At 45.4% G+C, this 16,843-nt stretch overlaps 1 protein-coding gene across 2 annotated transcripts in view; it reads left to right on the top strand.

Annotated features, from left to right (window-relative positions):
- Positions 1-16,843, top strand: part of LOC105920295 (inactive dipeptidyl peptidase 10) — a 136,075-nt gene that overhangs the window by 103,967 nt on the left and 15,265 nt on the right. For both annotated transcript variants that reach the window (XM_036132600.1, XM_036132601.1), the window contains exons 6-12: positions 2,797-2,849; positions 3,884-3,965; positions 7,807-7,927; positions 8,649-8,803; positions 10,210-10,307; positions 10,453-10,576; positions 13,861-13,899. In XM_036132600.1, coding sequence (XP_035988493.1) covers positions 2,797-2,849; positions 3,884-3,965; positions 7,807-7,927; positions 8,649-8,803; positions 10,210-10,307; positions 10,453-10,576; positions 13,861-13,899 — 672 coding nt within the window. The remainder of the gene's footprint in view (positions 1-2,796; positions 2,850-3,883; positions 3,966-7,806; positions 7,928-8,648; positions 8,804-10,209; positions 10,308-10,452; positions 10,577-13,860; positions 13,900-16,843) is intronic.

Consider the following 16,843-nt stretch of genomic DNA (forward strand, 5'->3'; position numbering starts at 1 on the left):
CAGCCTGCTGATGAGAATCTTCTGTCTGGACCTGAGGAGCCCGGTTCTGATATTCAGTCAGTCATGCAGTTCTCTGAAAGAGACGGACAAGAAGCCATCGATGTTTTCCTGTTATTTCTATAAACAGCAGAGGATTTAGAGCAAAAACATCATCTCCACATCGTCCGCCTGGCATCAGGATGTTTGTTCTACAAACTAAAGACGTACTTTCCTGCAGCTTTTTCTACGAGCTTCAGGCTAATCAATGTTTTAGATTCTGTTCAGCGGAGGTTGGAGCAGTCGGTTCTGTTTGGACTGGAGGGTTTTGGTGCCGTTCAGCTGGACGGTTCCGGTCCATCTCTCCTGTGTTGACTGAAAGCCAGCAGCCTGGTCTGCAGTCCTCTCTCTCAGATCCACCTGCTGGGGCTCGTTCTGCACGTTCCTGTGTTTGTGTTCTGAAGAGAAACAGAGAGAATAGCGGGAAGCTTCAAAGCTTTATGACTCTGGATCTGAGAGGCTGCGTCTCCATGGAAACCAGATGATGTGAGGATGCTGGGCGCTGTCGGCTGCTCGTGTCCCATTGTTAGAAAGCTTTGTTGCTGCTGCTTTACCTGCGTCTCTGCTGATTGGTCCAGGCAGCTGCTGGCTGATCTGACAGGATCTGCTTCTTTGTCTCTCTGCTTGGGTCTCTGCGGTGAACAGCTGACTTCTCCAGGGCTGAAGTGGATCAGAACTTTGGTTTCTGCTAAAATGATTATTGGTCTCTGACGTGATGAACATTTTTCACTCAAGCTGCAGAGTTAGAGCTAATAGCTCTGCTGGCTCCTCTTTGAGCTCCCAGCTTTATTATCTGTGGTAAAAGCTAAAGGTGCTGGTCCAGTTGGTACCGCCTCCTTTCAAACCTGCTTCTTGACGTCAGCTCATCAGTTTTCCAGTCCAGGACATTTTCTCACCTGGTGTCAGAAGGTTTCTCTGAGCCCTCAGTGAGTTCTGCTGTGGGACCCAAATACACCCAGTAACGACGCTAGCTACCGTTAGCAACGAATAATAATAATAAAATAATAATGCTACTATTAGCAACAAATAATATTAATAAAATAATAATGCTACCGTTAGCAACGAATAATAATAATAAAATAATAATGCTACTATTAGCAACAAATAATATTAATAAAATAATAATGCTACCGTTAGCAACGAATAATAAGAATAAAATAATAATGCTACCGTTAGCAACGAATGATAATAACAAAATAATAATGCTACCGTTAGCAACGAATAATAAGAATAAAATAATAATGCTACCATTAGCAACGAATGATATTAATAAAATAATAATGCTACCGTTAGCAACGAATAATAAGAATAAAATAATAATGCTACCATTAGCAACGAATAATAAGAATAAAATAATAATGCTACCATTAGCAACGAATAATAAGAATAAAATAATAATGCTACCGTTAGCAACCAATAATAATAATAAAATAATAATGATACTATTAGCAGCAAATAATAAAATAATAATGCTACTATTAGCAACGAATGATAATAATAAAACAATAATGCTACTATTAGCAGTGAATACTAATAAAATAATAATGCTACTATTAGCAACGAATAATAATAAAATAATAATGCTACTATAAGTAGCGAATAATAAAATAATAATGCTACTATTAGCAACAAATGATAATAGTAAAATAATAATGCTACTATTAGCAGTGAATACTAATAAAATAATAATGCTGTTATTAGCAACAAATGATAATAATAAAATAATAACGCTACCGTTAGCAACAAATAATAATAATACATTGATAATCTTACAGTTAGCAATGAATGATAATATAATATCATTCATAAAATATTAGTGGAGTCGTAGCCTAGTGGTCAGAGCAGCGCGCTCTGAGAAGGATGCAAGTACCCGGTTCGATTCCCACCACCTTCACTCTGGGTCCCTGAGCAAGACCCTTAACCCCAGATTGCTCCCCCTACTTCCGGCGGCGCCCCCCTTAGGCAGCAGCTACACGTACATCTCCGATTAATTTACTGCAATTTACTGATTTTAATGCAATTTACAAGCTGTATGCAACGAAATGTCGTTCTGTACACACTCTGTGCATACAGAACGACAAATAAAGTTGTCTAAGTCTAAGGCACCGCACACGGCAGCCCATCCATCCATCCATCCCTCCCTTCCTCCCTCCATCCCTCCCTCCATCCCTCCATCCATCCATCCATCCATCCATCCCTCCCTCCATCCATCCATCCATCCCTCCCTCCCTCCCTCCATCCCTCCATCCATCCATCCATCCATCCCTCCCTCCCTCCATCCCTCCATCCATCCATCCCTCCATCCCTCCATCCCTCCCTTCCTCCCTCCATGGAGCTGGTGGAGCTGGTGATGTTCCGTCAGAACTGTGATGGTCTCGCTGTAAAGTCGTGTTTTGTTCTCCAGCCGTCAGCAGACAGCTTCACTTCCAGCCCTCCGTCTTGATAAAGGCCTCCCTCCCTCCTTCCCTCCCTCCCTCCCTCCCTCCCTCCCTCCGTCTTGATAAAGGCCTCCCTCCGTCTCCGTCTCTTCCCTGCAGACACTTTCTGCCACCATGTGTTTCTCAGAGGGAATTAAAATGTCTCGTCCCACAGCTGTCACCCATGCAAATGAGATTGTCCACAGATTGTATCACAGAGAACAGCTGGCAGTCTGTTTTGTTTGATTCTGAGCTCCTTTGAATATTTCCTCCTGATGTCATTATTTGTGGCGCTGCTGCTCCCTCTCTCTCTGACTCTGTGCCGTGGATTCTGTCTCTGCAGGTTTACCGCCACTCCTACATGGCCTCCTACAGCATCTACAACATCCACACACGGTGAGTAGTTAAAGCATCGACCTGCCATCACAGCTGATGGATGCAGGACCTTCTCTTCATGGGGAACGTGTGCATGTGGGAGAAAAGCAGATGTTGGTCCTGCTCCAGATGTTGGACACTCAGACTAATGTCCATGCTAACATCAGCTTCAGGGCAGCATCTGCAGTTTAATAGCTTTAGATTTTGATGGATGGATTCCCGCTGAGAGCCAGGATCTGATGTCTGCAGTAATGTGAGCTGCTCGGTTCTTCTGCCATGAAGAAGGATTCACTGAACCTGAGAACATGGCATCTGTCTCTGTACCAGACAGGAGGACATCAGAACCTGATGATCTGGTATGTTCAGACAGAACTACCTCTCAGGTTTACAGAGCAAGGTCTGAAACAGATAAATATCCAGCAGCTGGAACTGAGTGGAGGAGGACAGACACACCACCGGTTCTAGATGTAGCTAAAAGAATCCCTGGTTCCACCCCAGGTCTGTAGAACACCATCTCTAGATGGACTACCAGTTCTCCGTCTGGATAACTGGAACCTTAATCTCCTCCTGCGCTGGAGATGTCTGTGCTTCTTTATTGGACCTGCTGCCTCAGTTATTTTTCTATTAGGTTTTATTTATTTAGCACCAATTCACAACGCGTCATCTCCAGGCTCTTTACTAAATCAGTTGAACCAGAGCTCAGAGCTTCTCTCTCAGGAACCCAGCAGGTAGCATCCAGTCACGGACCTGCAGCGATGAACGTAGAGCCACAGCGGACAGATGCTGGCATTGAGTGGTTGACTTTGCAGCAATCCCTCATACTGAGCATGCATGAAGCGACAGTGGAGAGGAAAGTTTTACTGAAGAACAATTCACTACAAGATCTGAAACTGAAATCAGCCAAAGTCCAAATCCTCAAAACTTTCATTGTTCTTCAGAAATCCTGGAGCTCGACTGATGAAGACATCAAATCTGAGCTGCTTGGGAGAAAAGTGATATTTTATATGGTTGTAAACTTAAAATGAGTTTGATTTCCTGTTTGTGTATTTTCTCAGGGAGGTCTGGGAGCTGGACCCTCCAGAGGTGGTGAACTCAGTCCTGCAGTACGCTGCGTGGGGAGTCTCTGGCCAACAACTGGTGAGATCCAAACCACGAGCCTCAAACAACTTCAAACACGTCATTCTCATAATTATTAAAGTGCAAAATGAGGAAGATGCTAAAGAATGAGTTGACTGAACGTTAGACATCCGCTGTGGTAATTATAATGGATCCAATTAGTATCTGATAGGTTGCATTCCTCTTAAATGCAACATGTTATCATAAAAGTTGGTGAAGATAAAAATCATTAGATTGTTTTTGGTGCTGAACCTACAAGCAGATTTTAAGTGTCCATCTTTGTTCAACTGGGAAAAATCAAAGAACTTTTCCATCTCCAGTTAGATGCTGGATTTCCAGAGAGGCGGTGATAATCTGGATCAGAACCAGCGGGTGTTTTCATCTCATCCTCCTTTTATTGGTGCGTTGTGTTCTGTTGGGGTTCTTCAAGCTGAAACTGATCTGAAAAATGCAGAGAAGGTTGGAGAGCCTTGCTCTCATGCAGGGATGGGGATCGTTTATCGATGCTGCTACGCTTAACGATGCTCCTTATCGCTCCGCTCTTTTATTGGTACCATTATCAATACTTTTTAAATCAAACTAAATGGTAAAAAAAAAAAAAAATTATCACTGATTGGTTCATTTTTTTTAACATTTGGAACAAATTCAAACTAAATAAAATTCAAACTAAATAAAAGCACAAGATAAACATTTTTACAGAAATAGAGCAATAAAAACATTATATAAATAATGTTATACATAAAAAAGGCTAAAACACTATATCTTGAATAAAACGTATGTTGTAGGAGAGAGAACTACATTTACAAGTCAAAAAAAAGTATTAAAAACACTCTAAATATGCTCAAAACAAAAAAGAACTTCAAGTATTATGAAGGTATAATGTTTTTACCTGAATCCAAACTACATTTATACATTTTTATATGATAAATTTTAAGCAAAAGATAGCAGTGGCCCCCACAGTGGATGAGCTGCAAAAATGAGAGGCTGCTTCAGTGCTTCAGAGAAAAACCATTAGCCGTTAAAGATTTATGATATATTTACTTCTGCTGTGTCATCTAGTGGAAGCTTTGCTCATGCGTGACTCGTTTTAGTATAAAACAGACTTTAAAGCTGACTTTAAAGCGGGACGGACAGCTGATGAAGACGTAAACCCAGAGCAGTCGGCGTCTTTACTTGTTGCCAAAGTCTCACACAAAAAGGAAACAATCGTGAGTTTCATTGTTTGTCACGTTTGAATAGAAAAGTCACTAGAATGGTCTGAAAAGTTTGTGAATAGTTGGCAGCGGTCAGTGATGATGAACATGAGCGAGGTGAACGTGTGATGAGAGCAGAACGTTGGCCCCTCCCACCAGTCCCCTGACGTGTTTCTTCAGCAGGAGAAGATCGGCAAAACAAGGTTTCGCTTGGAGTCTCCCTTAAAAAAGAGTTTGACCTTAAAAATACTGTTAAGAGGACCGATAAGGCTGAAGATCGTTGATCCGTGAGGACCGTCCGACTTAATAAATTACAGACCTATATCTAATCTTCTTTTCTTATCTAAAATTCTTGAGAAAGTAGTTGCTAATCAACTATGTGAACATTTACAAAGTAATGACCTACTTGAGGAGTTTCAGTCAGGCTTCAGAGCTCATCATAGCACTGAAACAGCTCTGGTGAAGGTCACTAATGATATTCTCATGGCCTCAGATACTGGACTTATGTCTGTGCAAAAATGATCTTAAAATCATCCAAGCCAGAGTTACCACAATAATCTTAAATTTATAGCCTCTAGTACTCTCCACCTGTTAGATTCCGTGTACCATAGTGCTCTGCGCTTCTTAACTAATTCTTATTCCTGTACTCATCATTGTACGCTGTATGAACTGGTAGGTTGGCCATCACTAAGTCTACGTAGACAACTTCATTTGTATATCTGTATATTTTTTTATACAAAGCCATGTTGGGTAAACTGCCAGCATATTTATGTAATCTCCTTAAGCTAAATTCCAGTCACTTTCATCTCCGTTCCACCAGGTGGCGCTCTTACCAGGTTCCAATGGTTTTTACTGAGCTGGGGAAGAAATCCTTCTCTTACTTTGCTCCATGGTCTTGGAATAATTTACAAAACTTGCTCCATTTAAATTATCTAATCCCATTGAATGAATTTAAAGCCATGTTAAAATGTCATGTAATGCCCTATGTGACCTGTCTTTTCCTCTATGTGAGATTTTATCTATGTTGTACTTCTGTTTGTATTTTAACTGGTGTGCCATCTTGGCCAGGTCTCCCTCGAAAAAGAAATCTTAATCTCAAGGGACTTCCTGGTTAAATAAAGGTTAAATAAAAATAAATATATCAAACAGAAAAAGAAATCTAAACTAAATCAACCAAAGGGATCATATTTCTCCTATTTTAGCTTCCCTTCATTGGCTTCCTGTTAAATCAAGAATAGAATTTAAAATTCTCCTTCTAACGTATAAAGCCCTTAATAATCAAGCTCCATCATATATCAGAGCTCTGATTACCCCGTATGTTCCTAACAGAGCACTTCGCTCTCAGACTGCAGGTCTGCTGGTGGTTCCTAGAGTCTCTAAAAGTAGAATGGGAGGCAGATCCTTTAGCTATCAGGCTCCTCTCCTGTGGAACCAACTCCCAGTTTTGGTCCGTGAGGCAGACACCCCGTCTACTTTTAAGACTAATCTTAAAACTTTCCTTTGTGACAAAGCTTCTAGTCAGAGTGGCTCATGTTACCCTGAGCTACCTCTATAGTTATGCTGCTATAGGCTTAGGCTGCTGGAGGACATCAGGGTCTATTTCTCTCTCTCTGCTGAGTTCTCCTACTGCTCTCCAATCTGCATTGTTTGTTGTTATTTTAGCTTTAACTTTTTGTACTCTGTCATTTTTCTCTTCATAGAAGGTACACCTGGTCTGGCGTTCTGTTAGCTGTGACATCATCAGGGGAGGCAGATCATCCTCTATTACCATCTAACATAGAAAGTACTCCTGGGTCAATGTGAGCTTCTGTGCTTTCTGTGTCTCTGCTCTGTCTTCTCTAACATAGAAAGTACTCCTGGGTCAATGTGAGCTTCTGTGCTTTCTGTGTCTCTGCTCTGTCTTCTCTAACATAGAAAGTACTCCTGGGTCAATGTGAGCTTCTGAGCTTTCTGTGTCTCTGCTCTGTCTTCTCTAAGCCCCAGTGGGTGGAGGCAGATGAGCGTTCACACTGAGCCTGGTTCTGGTTCTGCTGGAGGTTCTCCTCCCTGTTAAAGGGGAGTTTTCCTCTCCACTGTCGCTTCATGCATGCTCAGTATGAGGGATTGCTGCAAAGCCATCAACAATGCAGACGACTGTCCACTGTGGCTCTACGCTCTTTCAGGAGGAGTGAATGCTGCTTGGAGAGACTTGATGCAACCTGCTGGGTTTCCTTAGAGAGGAAACTTTCTCACCAACCTGGAGGATCTGATGGAGGCTGACTCTGGAAAGAGACTTGAGATGATGATATGGATTAGTTATAGAAATAAAATTTAATTGAACTGAATTGAATGTACTACACATGGACCAGACATGTACTGTTTCACATCAGTCTTTCAGGCCTGGATGGTTTCCTAAGTTCGTGGTTCTGTGATTAAGTCCTTGATCTAATAATTCACTCTTCAGCCTTATTTTTCATATAGATGATAAAAGCATTACTAACCTCTAAGCCCTGTGAATAAATGTAATCCTGACATAAAAACATCCTAAAACGATGTAAACCAGATGTTCTAACATTTGGCTGCTTAATGGACAACCTGTTAATGTCCCAGAAAAGACATTTTTCCACTGGATGTTATTTTTTAGTGTCTACTTTAGATCAGTGTTGTGACTGTGTGCTCTATGTGTGCAGCTCTACATATTTGAAAACAACATCTACTACCGCTCTCACGTGAAGAGCAACTCCCTGCGGCTGACGTCTTCAGGAAAGGAAGGCGTGATCTTCAACGGCCTCGCTGATTGGCTGTATGAAGGTGCTGACCATAGAAACAGAACCAGGTTCATCCAAATAAATCCTGGGGGAGGTTGTTGGTGTCAGTCAGACGTTCCCGTCAGATAATAATAACTCATGGTGTTAAATACAGTCAGCGCTAACATCTTTGCTAGCTGCAAAGGCTGCTGGTTACAAACAGGAATATTTTAGCATAAAAGACACTCATGAAATATTCATCACGTTTGGTTTAGTGCAGATTTCTCCCCTCTGGCTGTGAGGAATCGATTTATGTGTTTTTCCTCAGATTTACACTTTCTCTGAAGAAAAGACTGAAGCAGATTGACTTTAAATCTAAACATGAAAGCTGCTGCTAAAACTGGTTCAGCGTTAATTATTTTATGAAGTATAATTAGATACCAATAAGTGATGGTTGGTGCTAAATTAAAACTGAATTGATTGCCTTTTTTTTAAACGAGCAGCTGTTTTCTTCTACTTCAGTGTGTAGTCGCCCATTAGTGGCAAAGTGAGTATTTTCATGATAAAATGACATTTGGGATGCTTTTTAACAGCATGAAGTATAATCATTTAAAACAAGAGACTGTTGAAGTTAGATATTTTAACTAAAAACCATCAATCTGATGGAAATGATTTCTAAACGTGTACAGCTGAGGTACTAGAGAGTAAACACATTTAGAGACTTTGAGCTTGGAATGACATTAAATGCTGATTCTCCAGAATAACTGAAGGCTTTTGTTGAACAGAGGAGATCCTGCAGAACCACGTGGCCCACTGGTGGTCTCCTGATGGCGAGAGGTTGGCCTTCCTGGTCCTCAACGACACTCAGGTCCCCATCATGGTTTTACCTCGCTTCACCGGCACAACGTACCCAAAACAGAAGCAGTACCGCTACCCCAAGGTAACCATCACAATAAAAACCATACATGCCATAATTCTGATGGCTCACATAATAAAGTGTATTATTAAAAAGATCCTCCTCAGATCATATTACTCTCAGTCATCATTTATTTAACTAAACATGTCAGTAATGACCTCAGAGTAGCAACTAGTCACCTCCAGACCATCTGTGGACCTTCAGAGCTGAGCCTCAATGATCTGAAGCAACGTTGGAGAGAAGAGTGGAGGAAGGTTCCTCCTCAGTGATGAGGATGTAGAAGCTGCTTTAATCACAGGGTGGACTTACGTTTTCTCTCTCAGCTTTTAGCCACGTGGGACATCTGGTTTTATCTGAATGTTTTCTTCTGTGTAAGTTTTAACCCTTAAATTTAACATAATTTAAGGTTGATTGAATTATTTTCCAGTCCATGTACTGCAGTTGTTGTGTACCTATGCCATTCTTAATAACTCGCCCATGGCCCATCTGTCTCTGATGGCGCTCTAAGTCACATAAACCATTCTGGGTTACGGTTAACAGCAAAACAGAACAGATTAACACATTTACCTGATCAGACATGTTTCTGGTTCTCTGATTAGAATTTAATCTAGAAGGTAAATGTGGCAGTGTGTTTAGTAACGTCTCACTCTGCTGCTCCAAACTGCTCTGCTATCAGATTCCAAAACACGGAGGCAGACTGTTTAATTCAGTGACAGTGCAGTACTGCCAGTGGCCTGCAGGGGCGCTAAACCTGGAGGTAATAGGTCTAGCGCCCCTCGTGGCTAGAGGTTACATAGAGTTTAAAATATCTCCAGTTCTTCTCTTAATTTTTCCTCCCAGGAGAAACTCTGAAAGCCAAAAGATTTTCAGATCAACGTCAGATTCAGACCTGGAAGGAGAGAACAAGAGTTAGGACGGACTGTTAATATTTATCTGGATAAACGTGAATGTTGGTCCTTACCAGCCGTAGCAGTCGCTGCTCTCTGCTCTCAGATGTGCAGCTGAGTTTTAATCTTGGCTGCAAGCAGAATTCTGCGTTCAAAAACACATGAGAATTCATTTTGTATCATAAATAATCTCAATTCTTTGGGCACGAACCCAAAGTGGTTTGGGCCAATCACGTTGCAGTATCAAGGTTAAAGGCGGGACATAGATGTCACGTCTGATTGGTCAGAATCCACCTTTTCTGCTTTGATAGAACAGCAGGAAGCACCTGCTGGTAGGCGGGCAGTAGGCGTCGCTTCGCCCAATCAGCTCGCAGCGTTCTGCTGAACGTCCCTCCTTCCCCCACACAGACTGGATGTGAGACGATCCAGAAGGTTTTAAGCCACGTTTCCTGGCTCAGCCTCTCCTGAGGCCCGCGGCGGGTCTCTGGGTTTTATCCAGCAGGTTCTGCTGCAGGTTCTGAACCTTCTCCTCTCGTCCTGCAGGCCGGCCAGCCCAACCCGGTGGTGAAGCTCTTCGTCGTGAACATTTACGGGCCGACCCACACGCTGGAGCTGATGCCTCCAGAGACGCTGAAGCTGCGGTGAGACTTTCACCACCCAGATGTTTTAAATGTCAGATGACCAGAGAGGTGGCGCCTCTAACCGGGCCGCTCCAGAACCAGAGCTGCTAGTTTCTCCCTCTGGGTCTGCACCTGCAGCCTGATGCTAGTGATCTTCTTCTTCCAGGGAACATTATGTGACCATGGTGAAGTGGATCAGCAAGACCAGGACGGCGGTGCGCTGGCTGAACCGGGCCCAGAACGTCTCCATCCTGACCGTGTGTGACACCACCACCGGAGCCTGCGTTACGGTCCGTCCCAGCAGAATCTCTAGAACCAGCATTCACTGCCTGGCAGATGTTTGCAGATGTTTCACATTTCCTCAGGACTTCATGTGACCGCCGACACCAACTGGTCCAGAACTTCATGGTTCTGGTCCAGAACCATGAAGTTCTGGACCAGAACCATGAAGTTCTGGACCAGAACCATGAAGTTCTGGATCAGAACCATGAAGTGGAAGGAAAAAGATTCCAGCGTTTCACGTTTACAAATCTACGGTTTAGGAAAAGTAAAATCAATTTAAACCTTCAACGGTCACCTGATCAGCAGCCAGAGCCCAGCTGGGTGTTCTTTAATCTGCAGAGGTTCTGGTTCTGTTCCTCTGAGGTTCTCTAGAGAACATCCAGCATCATGGACACCAAGGAATCCAGCAGAAGGTTCTGGTCCAGTTTCCAGCAGGTCAGGTTCTACAGAACCTCCCAGAGTTCTGATCATCATGTGGACCTGGAGAGAGGATGGAGCACCTGCAGACCTACCAGGACATGGACGTCCACCTGGACTGACAGGCTGGACCAGGAGAGCATTGATCAGAGAAGCAGGAGGACCATGGTGGCTCTGGAGGAGCTGCAGAGACCCACAGCTCAGGTGGAGGATGGATGGAGATGAATCAGGACCGTCCTGAAGGAGAACATGGTAGAAGCTGCAGGAGACCTGAGACCTGGCTGAAGGTTCTCCTTCCAGCAGGAGAACCAGCTTGAACCTGCAGCCAGAGGCATTATGGGATGGTTTAGATCAGAGCATGAACGGCCTAGTCAAAGTCCAGATTTAAATCTCACTGAGAATGTGTGAAATCTGATGTTCCTGGATGTTCTCCATCCAGTGTGACTGAGGTGGAGATGTTCTAGAGAGAACGTCAGTCTGCAGACGTCCAGAGCTGCTGGAGACCAGCAGCCAGAGGAGGTTCTGCTGGGTTCTGGTTCTGGTGTGAGGGATAAAACCAGAGGAGGTGTACGTTCTCAGAAGAACATTACCTTAAAGAACACGATCTTCTACTATGGTCACTTAGAGAGATAAATATATATTAAATTAGTTATTAATATTAATATGTTTTGACACTGTTAAAAGTTTTTCACCAGAAGCTGAGAGAACTATTTTAAATAATCTGTTACCAGCTGGCCTTTGAGCCCGCGCCATAATTTAGATCAGTCAGGCTATTGGACCAATGGTCTTTATGAGGGACGCCCTGCAGCCAATCAGAATGGAGTATTCTCTCAGACCGTGGCATAAATACACGTTTTAGTTGTGAAATGTTTTCCTTCTCCAGTTCATGTTCTTCTGTCTCAGTGAAAATCAGCAGAGAGCTAAACAGAAGCAACATTTCCACAGATGGTCTTCTGTTGTCTCTGAGCTGAAGCAGCAGGAGGAAAAGCTTCTTCTCACCCAGCAGAAGCTTTTCCTCCGCTCTCATTAACGTTTTTATCACACCGCCTTATCTGCTCTGCTCAGGAATATTTAACCTGCGCTGCAGAGATATCAACGTTTGACGTGGCGATAAAAGCTTTATCTGAGAAGCAGAAGATGATTAAAGTGAATCATCAGCGCCTCGTTGATCTCCTCCATGATCTCCTCCATGATCTCCTCCATGATCTCCTCCATGATCTCCTCCATGATCTCCTCCATGATCTCTCACCTCCAGCTTCACGTCTCCTTAAGCTGACCATCATGTCCGTCACCGAGCAGCAGAGCGCCGTGCTCCTCATCAGGTTCCTGCAGAGCATGCAGCAGATCCAGGGTGTCCTCCTCCTCCAGGGAGGACCACCTGATCACCCTGAGGAGACAGTCAGATGTTCCTCCAGGTGTGGCGTCTTCTCACCTGCTACAAGCTTCTTCAGACGTCTGGATCTGGTCTCTTCTTCTCAGGCTGTCCTGTAACCCTTTAAAGATCTCCTTCAGGTTCCTGGGAGGTTTCCTCTGGACCTCGGCTGCAGTTTTACAGTTTTCAGGACGGCATGATGGGCTCTCAGCCGATGGTCTCCTGGTCTGATCCAGATCCACCTGACGGATGTCCAGAGCTGGTTAAGGAGCGGTTGGTGCTGATCCTGATGGGTTCCAGCTGATGGAGCACGGTGCTGTGGATTCATGCTTAGAGAACCAGGAGAAGAGTTCTCAGGTCTACAGAGAACCGTCTGCAGCAGAAGAGCAGAACCTGGAGTTACATCTAGGGGAACCTGGAGAACTTGGAACCACCACCCGGCTGCCATGATGAGGCGGTGCTGTTGGGGTCCTGGTGGATGTGGACCTGGACGGGTCTGAAGGAGAACCTGTTTGTGCTTCCAGTGGTTATGAGTGGTCCTCAGACATTCTTCATGGTTCTCCTCCTGATTTATGGTTCTCCTCCTGGTTCCAGGTTCTGCTCCTGTTGGCTTTAACACATTCTGTCTGTTTAGGGTTTTATCATTTTAATGTTTTACGTGTGCCATGAAGCACTTTGGATCTTTTCCTGATGTGAAGCTTTGCTTCTGACACGGAGAGGAAAGACGGCGTCGGATCAGGAAACAGAACCGCTGAGGCGGGGAACGTTCTCCCGTCATTAACGCTGATTTAGAAAACTAACTCAGAGACTTTAGAGACACTTTTAGGCCTAGAACTGTTAAAACTGGATGATGTGCAGCCTGAATATGACCCCTGACCTCTCTGTCAGCTTAAAGTTTAAAGACTTTTGTTTGCGCTGACGTATAAATAGATGCTGCGTCTGGTTTTCATGTCTGGCTCTGAGCGCTGCCGTAGAAACAAACAGTTTCTGATGCAGCTGGCCTGGTTTTAGTTGTTTTAGCAACGTTTGTGGTTAAAAAGTGCAGCATAAAGTCAACTCTCTCAGTAATCTCTGTGTTTGGACGACACGCTGCATATTTAACCCTGGAGCTGAACTGCAGGGCTCAGCGGGAAGCTCTCCAGATCTGCGTTTCCTGAATTTGTTCGATTTGTGCACAAACAAAGGCGTGAGGCGGCCAAGCGGCAGCAGAGATGGGTTCTGGACGCAGCGGGCCGGTCCTGGCTGCCAGAACCCATTTCTGCTGCTCGCTGCTTTAAACCCGACAACAGACTGAAAGTGGTGTTTCCCAGAGGCCGCTGGAAATAAACAGCAGAAGGAGGTTTATTATGTGGCTGGAAATGAGCCTCTGACTGCAGAACCACAACATATTTCACTCAGTATAGAAAAACAGCGCTTGTTTGTTTTTTCTGATGTAATTTTTTGAAACGCTGCTGGGAAGCAGGAGGAAAAACGTAACGCTCAGTTTGTTCTCTTTATTTCCAGAGACACGAGGAAAGCTCCGAGCTCTGGCTCTCCAAGCAGGTAAACCTTCATCCTCTCATCCTCATCCTCACACCTCCAAACTTCTGCCACTGAGGAACATAGAAGCTGTTTCTATGCATGAAGCTGTCAGGATGCAGCTTATTGGCTGCATGCTGAGCCTCTCTCCCTCTCTCTTGTTCCTGCGCAGCCTGATCAGTTTCACCTGGCAGGCTGCAATTAACCCACAACTGCTTCCACCTGTTCCCACCGCTTTATCAGACTCACCTCTTTCTGTTCCCGTCGCCGGTCCATAGCGTTCACTCCCGCTCAGTCCCTGCCAGTTTTTCTTGTCAGCTCCGTTTGTACCCGTCAGCCTGAAGACTCCGTTCACCTGGTCTTGTTACAGTCAGCCCATAGACTTTCCGACAGTTTTGTTTCCTCCAGTATTCAGCTCAGACGTTCAGACCTCCATCGTTCGGCTCAGACGTTCAGACCTCCATCGTTCGGCTCAGACGTTCAGACCTCCACCGCTCGGCTCGGACGTTCAGCCCTCCACTGCACGGCTCAGACGTTCAGACCTCCATCGTTCGGCTCAGACGTTCAGACCTCCACCGCTCGGCTCAGACGTTCAGACCTCCATCGTTCGGCTCAGACGTTCAGACCTCCACCGCTCGGCTCAGACGTTCAGACCTCCACTGCACGGCTCAGACGTTCAGACCTCCACCGCTCGGCTCGGACGTTCAGCCCTCCATCGTTCGGCTCAGACGTTCAGACCTCCACCGCTCGGCTCGGACGTTCAGACCTCCATCGTTCGGCTCAGACGTTCAGACCTCCACCGCTCGGCTCGGACGTTCAGCCCTCCACTGCACGGCTCAGACGTTCAGACCTCCATCGTTCGGCTCAGACGTTCAGACCTCCACCGCTCGGCTCGGACGTTCAGCCCTCCACTGCACGGCTCGGACGCCCTGTGCTCCACTACTCGGCTCTGATGTTCTGCTCGCCTCTGCTCGGCTCCGATGCTCTGCTCGCCTCTGCTCGGCTCTGACGTTCTGCTCGCCACTGCTCTGCTCGGCTCTGATGCTCTGCGCTCCACGGCTCTGCTCAAATGTCCTGCTCTCCAGTGCTCGGCTCCAGAGTTCCTCCCGGTCAGTCTCTCCACACTCCTCCTGCCAGCCAGCTTCTACACCCTTCACCTCCGTCCGTTGAAAGACTCTGGTCTCATCCTCCATCTTCCAAACTATTCAATAAAACTCACTCATAAGAACTGACTCTGTGTGTGCGTGCTGTGTCCGGGTTCATCCCAGAAAAATATATCATAACATTATGGACCGGCCTAGGGATGAACCCGAGCACGCACAGAGCCTGGTGTAGAAGCTGGTAGGATCTGCCTCGCCTCCGGTTCGTCTCGCCTGGGTCGCAAAGTTGCGACGCCACGCTTCCGTCTCGCCTCGCCTGGGTCGCCGTGCGGCGACGCCTTGCCTCTGTTTCGCCATGGTCGCTGGATTGCGACGTTACGCTTCCGGTTCGTCTGCCGGGGTCGCATCCGCGACGCCCCGCTTCTGACTCTGTTTCCTGGTTCGTCTTTTGCAAGTTCCGCCTCCTCCGCTGCGCAGCCGTTAAAGACGGCGCTCCTCGTCGTCGCTGCCCAGCGTTGACTTTTGCCGCTGCCCAGCATACAAAGACTTTGCTGTCCAGCACGTCCTGGTTTCTGTTTTGTTTAAAGTTATTTTTGGGTCCTGGTTTTTGAGTTATTTTTTATTTACTTAACGTTTCTTAGATTTCTTAAAGTTATTCAGGTTTTGTTGTGTTCTAGTTCTGCTTTAATTTCTAGTCTTTTTGTATATTTTTTATTGTTTTAGAAGAATTATTTCCACCTTCTGTTCTTTTGTTTTGGCTCAACCTTAGATTTTGGTTTACTTAGAACTTTTTGGGATTTATGTTGCTTTTGAGAATTAGAGTTTTATTTAGCTTTTGTTTATCCAGTTCGGTTCTATTTTTTAGGTTAGTTTTCTGAGTTTTGTTTTTGAGTTCCAGTTTTTTACCTTAGACTTCCTGTTTTGGTTTGTGTTATTTCTAGCTCTAGTTATCTAGTTTTTCATCAGTTCAGCTGTATTTGCCCTCATCTCCCGGTTCTGCTTTGTTTCATAGTTTCGCTTTAGCTTTTTGGTTCCTTTCCTAGTTTACTAGTCTTGTTTTGATTTTTCAGTTTGAGACCCTGTAGTTTCGTTAGCTCTGTAGTCCCTGTCTTGACCCTGTAGTCCCTGTCTAGCCCCTGTAATTCCAGTCTAGCCTCTGTAGTTTCTGTCCTAGCCCGGTAGTTCTAGTCTTGTTCTGTATTTGTTTTTTCTTTATTTTAGTTTTGTTTGTTTTTTTTTTTTTTTTTTTTTTTTTTTTTTTTTTTTTTCCCCCTTAGTATTTAGGTGTCTGGGTTCCTGCGCCTTATGGGTTCCTGCGCTGTATGGGTTCCTGCGTTGGATGGTGTCCAGCGCTCTTTAAGGTCCCTGCGCTCTCTTGGGCCCTGCGCTTTCTAGGTCCCTACACCCTTCTCCTGTTTTCGTTGTATGTTTTGCCCTGTTTAGGTTAGTTTAGTTCCCTTCCGTAGTTGTTTTGTTCTGTCTTGCCCTAGTGTCTCTGTGTTGTTCCCCTGTTTAGGCGCATGCAGGTCGCTGTCAGAGCCCTCCGGCGCACCCATGTCGCCGGCTGAGCCCTCTGGTGGGCCAGACTGTCGCTGCCCTGTGCATGCAGGTAGCCGCCAGAGCCCTCCGGCGCTCCTATGACGCCGGCTGAGCCCTCTGGTGTGCCAGCCTGTCACCACCCAGTGCACGCAGGTCGCCGCCAGAGCCCTCCGGTGCTTAAGTCGCTGTCTGTGCCCTCTGGCGCGCCTGGCCTGTTGCTGCCTAGCTCACCCTCTTGTTGTTATTCCCTTGTTTAGGCGCTGCCAGAGCCCTCCGGCGCCCCTATGTCGCCGGCTGAGCCCTCTGGTGCGCCAACCTGTCGCTGCCCA

The sequence above is a fragment of the Fundulus heteroclitus genome, unplaced genomic scaffold, assembly GCF_011125445.2.
Source record: "Fundulus heteroclitus isolate FHET01 unplaced genomic scaffold, MU-UCD_Fhet_4.1 scaffold_53, whole genome shotgun sequence".
Classification (NCBI taxonomy): domain Eukaryota; kingdom Metazoa; phylum Chordata; class Actinopteri; order Cyprinodontiformes; family Fundulidae; genus Fundulus; species Fundulus heteroclitus.